The sequence below is a fragment of the Eurypyga helias genome, unplaced genomic scaffold (assembly GCF_000690775.1).
Source record: "Eurypyga helias isolate BGI_N326 unplaced genomic scaffold, ASM69077v1 Scaffold49043, whole genome shotgun sequence".
Classification (NCBI taxonomy): domain Eukaryota; kingdom Metazoa; phylum Chordata; class Aves; order Eurypygiformes; family Eurypygidae; genus Eurypyga; species Eurypyga helias.
In genome coordinates this window covers 1,049-7,099 of record NW_010241494.1, presented here as the reverse complement: position 1 = coordinate 7,099, position 6,051 = coordinate 1,049, and the positions used below count along the sequence as shown (strand labels likewise).

At 36.2% G+C, this 6,051-nt stretch overlaps 1 protein-coding gene across 1 annotated transcript; it reads left to right on the top strand.

Moving 5' to 3' along the window:
• Window positions 1–536: 536 nt before the first annotated feature.
• On the top strand, window positions 537–2,957 carry LOC104507467 (probable methyltransferase-like protein 15; the record flags this gene model as incomplete). Its single annotated transcript, XM_010148762.1, has 2 exons — window positions 537–728; window positions 2,779–2,957. Coding segments are annotated over 2 exons (371 nt in total), but the record flags the coding sequence as incomplete, so codon positions are not given.
• Window positions 2,958–6,051: the final 3,094 nt, after the last annotated feature.

The window sequence follows — 6,051 nt, the reverse complement described above, 5'->3', positions numbered from 1 at the left end:
ATTGAAACTACACTGAAGTATTTTATCTGTTTATGATCCTTTGCACCCAATTTTGCCCAATTATTTTTGAAACAACAAATACCACTTGAAAAATGTTTGTCCCATGGCAGGAACCCAGGATTTCTTTCCTGGCAGATGAGTATTAACCACAAGGCTGTGCAGTCCTGTTCCATCTTTCTGCTTCTCCTTTAGGTTCAAGATCCGTTTGTTCTTTCCTGCACTTTGGCCTCACCTGAGAAAGGGCCCGGGTGTCCCTTTGACTTCCTATGTGTTGAAAAAATGAAATTTTAGTCAGTTTTCCATTTCCTTGAGATCAAGCAGGAAGGGAGTAAAGAATTGAAGAAGCTTAGGTAGCCTCTGATGGGTGGGTTGGGCTACTTTTCAGTATTGACATATTGAAAGTGGTAAAACTCTTACTTTAGGAATATCCCTAGTGCTTCTAAGTGAGCACTACCCTCTAATCCCTGCTATACAAGGGAAGAACACCGCACTGTTACAGCTAAAACTGAGGCTGTTTATTTGTGATTTTCTTACAGGAAACAGATTCGGGCTCTTCTAGGACGGTTTAGCCAGTCAGAGGATTTGCTAATCTCCTCTGGAGTTGAGCCAGGGACTCTGGATGGAGTTCTCTTGGATGCTGGCTGTTCTTCTATGCAATTTGATACTCCTGAAAGAGGTTTTTCCCTGCAGAAGGATGGGCCTTTGGACATGAGGATGGATAATGACAGGTACCTGTTAAAATGTTTCTCCTTGAAACTCAAAAACTGTGTGCTCAGTAACACCTCCATGCATTTAATTTCCCCTTAAATTGGAGAATTATCATCATCAAACCACATTTAATTTTGCAGGAGTATGCTGTCTTTCTTTTGCCACAAAGCTTTTTTTGGTCTTAGAACTCCGGTTATCATGTTTTCCTTCTTTGAAATAAGAGGAAAGTTCGTGATGAGTAATTAAACCGGTAACGTTTTTGCTAACTATACCATTAAAATTCTGTATTTTTGCAGTGTATGGTATACAGCTACAGAGGCATCTCTGGTTCTCAGAGGCCTGTCTTCTCCCTCTTATTTCTGCAGTTTCTCAGATTGCACTTAGTGCAATCCTTTTCCTTTCCTGCCACACTTACTATTTGTGGAACTTTCACTTGAGCACGTTCAGTTACTCCCTCAGGAAGGGAGCAACATCCCTCTTTTTCTGCAATGGCCATCTGCCCCAGTTACTTCTCTCTAAAAGGAACGTACTATAAAATAAACAAATAAAATCCCACGCGTGATATCTGCCAACTGAAATCAGATAGCTACATTGCTTTTATCGTATCAGTATAATGTTGTCTTACATGCCCCTAGATTTAATGTAAGCTTTCCTTAGAAATATTACAATTCCTTCCATATCATGTAGGAGGCACAGCAGGCTTATTTAATTGTCAAATTAACAATTACTAAATAAATCACCTCTACTGAAATTACTAAAATTAGTGTTTCATACATTCAAGAACATGAACATCAATGGAATGATAATTTCTACTCATGTAGTTTTCATCTTCAAACAACTTAATAGATTTCTGTAGCATTGGGCTTTTTACATGAGCAGCCAAAGGTGTGTAGACAATGGCAGTAATTGCATAATGCGTTACTGAGAGAATGAACATTTTTGCTCTGTGTTTTGATGAACCTGTAGTCTTTCAAAATGTCATTTGACCTTTCGTTGCTTACACAGAGCCAATGGAAAGCCTCAGTTTCTAAGGTACAACCGTAACATATTATAATGTTAAGTCTTGACACAGCAAATTTCATGATACCCACTTTTTCCAATTTTGTGTTTAAAATATGATCCTCCTGGGATTCAGCCCTCAGATTTCAAGAATCTGAACTCCAGGCTTGTATTTGGATCATGAGAATACATACATGGAACAGGAGCATAACAACAAAGGATACCTGTGTCATAACAAAAACCTTACACTACGGTTGTTGCTATGATACTACTTGCCTCTGATTTCTAAGTTTTGTCATCTTTTGTAAGGTATTGCAGGAGCGTAATAAATGCCTGAAAGGTATTCTGCACATTCATGTCTTTGTAGAAGAGAATTTATTAAGTAGGTTGTATGTTTTCTCAGTTTAGTATACCCACATATGGAATACATAAAATACCTTGAACTGTTTCATTCGTGAAGAACAGAGATATAAAAGAAAGAAATGTATGGCTTATACAGTTTATATTGTAATAAATCCTCTTATTTGTAATATTAGGTAATTTCTATTCTCTCAAAACTGTATTTGAATATAAATTCTTATGCCTCTTAGTGAAAAAGTAAGGAGTTAAATTATTTTCATGAGAAATTGTTTTCATAGCAGAAAGAAAAGATCCTTGAGATCAGTTCTGACTTGAAAACATCATAATGCAAGGTGACTAAAGTGAACCTATGTGGGGCAAGTTTGTATTCTAAAACTGGCTAAATAAGAAGTCACACAGCACTTCCATTTTGGCATGATGCTGAAATATATTTATTTTTTTCAACGCATTAAGCGTAGTTTATGATAATACCTGGAAGTTTCAGCTGTTCAAATTGATGATAAGGAGCAAACTCCATTTTAAGTAACAAAAACAGGATTTAAAAGGTGCCAGCTATATCTGTCTTCATAGGGTTGCTGCCTTTCATTTGGACACCTCAGAGGCACTTGTATGCAGTGTATGTGTTTGACTTTATGTCTCAATGCTATGAAGCTTCACCTCTTGTCAATGAAAACTGACGTCAGTGAACTAATTGGCTCTTCTTGTGCGTAGGTACCCTGACATGCCCACTGCTGCTGATGTTGTGAATGCTTTAGATCAACAAGCGCTTGCGTCCATCCTGAGAACATACGGGGAGGAGAGGCACGCCAAGAAAATCGCTTCAGCCATCGTTCAGGCACGCAGCATATACCCCATCACCAGAACTCAGCAGCTTGCAAGCATTGTTGCAGGTACCCTCATTAATTCTTCACGGTGGCTGAGGAGAAAAAATATTAATCCCCAAGTCCCAGAGGGATCTATTTGTACTTGAAATCATGCAGGATCTAATCCTGCCTATTCTGCTCTGATGTCAGCACACTCTTTTTTTTTTTTTTTTTTTAAGCTCCCACTTTTTATATTGTAGTTTGATGGTGAGTTTAATAATAGATTTTACATGAAGTGATTTATCATTTTGCTACCAAGTTAAAACAAAGAATGACAGCATCCTAGGGAATTCTTTATCCAGGCTATTGATAAGCCTGCAAATATCTGATACGTCATATACCTCTCTTCATTTTAAATTTCTACATTTTAATATTTTGACGGGAAGTACCATGGCAGTTTCCAATTTTGAATGAAATCAGATTGTTTCTTTCTGCTTAAAGAACCAGGAAGCAAAGGGTAAAACAATAGAGTTTGCTGCACCCTGTGAATGTCAACTAGATCAGCCTGAAGCAACTATTGAAACACTTTGTCTTACTTGTTCTTCATTGTAAACAACTTGAACAAAATGTAGTTAGGCAGGAACTGTGCTTACATCAAGAACCTTCGTGATTGTGTTCTCAAGTGAAAATTTTCAAGGAAAAATAGGAAACACAAATCCTGGTCATTAACATTATAACAGATGATGTTGGGATATTTTTGGTTTTTTAACAAAGAAATAAAAATTATTTGGTCTTGTCACAAATAAATCTAAAATGCTGACTCCTTTGAATATAGACCTTTTAAATGGCTATCCAAATTTAACATTTGCTAAAGAATAGTGTTAAACATCATATTGAAGATTTTTTTTAAAATACTGTGTTCATAAACTGTTCATTCAACTTCCAGTTTAAGTAATTACTTTTAATGACCAACAAACAAATTAAAAGGTTTGGATTTGTGTAAAGCAGGATACTTGAGCAAAATACCCAGTCAACCCAGGCCCAGAATTTAGCTGATATGATTAAAGGACCTGAAGACACTGCTTGCTGTTTTAAACCCCTGCTGTAAAATATAGTGAATGTGAGGAACAAAAAATGTTTAAAAACCAAAGAGAGAAAACAAGATGAGTGTTTTACAAAACGTGAAGAGGTACATTTTAATATAGTCATTGTCATCAACATCAAGAACTAATAATTTAGGGGTTTGCCACATGTATCTCATACTTTTTGCAAAACCGTTGACTAAATCAGTGTACCGTTATTGGGATTGAAGCAACCATATTGCTATGCTAAAGTTGTAATGGGTGATAGGCTGCAAACAATCAACTCAGTAACTTCTGCAATAATTTTGTGCTCTGGCTTGAACCAAGAAAAGAAAAATACTAGTGATTAAGAGAGTGATTGAAGATCCTTTCATGTTTTATGTGTTGCATGTGAGTCATCACTTAATGGTCACTTTCTGTGACAATGAAAAGGATTTTTTGTCCTCACTTCAAACTCTCTGCTGAATTTGAAGCGTAGCTTGATACGTGAATCAGGTATGCATCAGATAGTAAACGTGCCAAAGACAATGAATCCAGCCCATCTCTGCCAAGACAGTAGATAGGTATGTTCTGTGTGCTTTTTTTGGAAGTATGCAAGTAATTAAAACAATTTTAGCACTGTTGCACTGATCCCCTTTTGAGTAGAACTTCTTCCAATTTTAATTTGATTCCTCCAGTAAAGGAGAATAGAGGTGGATCCTACTAGTTTTTTAACTGATTATACCTTAAGATGATTTCTGCTAACTGCAATATGTTTTGTTAAATTTATCATCTGTCATCTCTGTTCTGTTGCAAAACTAAGGTAAACCAGAGCTGAAGTGCCAGAGACCACAGCTACAGGCTCTTCTTGGTGGCACAGCACAAAAAAACCCCTGCACTTACTCAGTACTTTACCAGAATAAAATCTATGACCTACGAGTTAAATGTCAAGTCCTTTAAAAAATAAAATATTAATTAGAATAATAAAATCTTGCATTTTGGGTTTTGCAGACTCTATATGAGCATGATTATCTCTCCAGAAAAGGATCACATTTTTACTAGTATAGGAGCCAAAAAACAAGGGAAAAAATAATCTAGCCAGTGAGGCTGGGTATTTATGTCTTTCTCAGCTGGTGTCAGTATCTGAGAATTCATGTATTGTCCATATTTCTTTCACATGTTACAGATTACTATGGCTTTGGATTTTCTAGAACTCCAAAGCTTTGTGTTAAAGTCTTGCTGATAATAAAACTACCAGTGAATCTAGATTTAGACTAGTCTGAAATTGGGAAATTTCATTTTTATTTATAGAATGCTAATCTTGTGGTCTTTCCTACCACCCCCTAAAAGGTCAGAGCATGTATTGCTGTTGCTAAATGATTGGGAAATAGGACTGAAGAATGTAATTATAAAAACAAACCAACCAAACAAAAAACACTACAAGAAAAGCAACTCCACAGTGATCATAGAACAATCAGGCATTTCTAAAGTTTGTACTGGCAGGAGTTATAATTTTAAATAATAGTTTGAAAAAATACATAAATAGATTTGTATGTCAAGATTGCCTTCAACAACTTGAGGCTTATTGAGGTATCCAAGTGTTTACTTGCTCTCCTTTGTTCCAGTTCAAGAAGGTAATACCTTTTATGTGTCCAAAAGGGTTCTGATCTATTTAAATAAGGTCGTCTCTGAGAGCTGTGGAGTCTGCAGTTTATGTGGGAATAAGGAGGAGTTTTCCGTTCAGTCATGTGAATATCATCTCTTCCTGCAGCACAGTCGAACTCCACTCACTGTTTATAATTTTCACACAGATCTCTGCAATGATGAACTCTGCAAATACTAAAGATCAGTAGTTCTCAGCTGAAGGTCTGTGAATAGGTGTGTGGAAGTCGATTAAGAAGCACTTCCTGATGGCTTTTGCTGTAGCTCACTGAGCTGTTTGGAAACAATACGTTTAACTCAATGTACAGGAAAACTGGATAAAAATATTGAGGTTTTTACAATGTAAGTTTAATATGCTTTTCCGTACAATTTATGATCTTTATTTTATTTATTTATATTCAGTAAATAATATACCTTGTAATCTATTGGGTTTTGTTCACCAGTTATTTTGTCTCAGT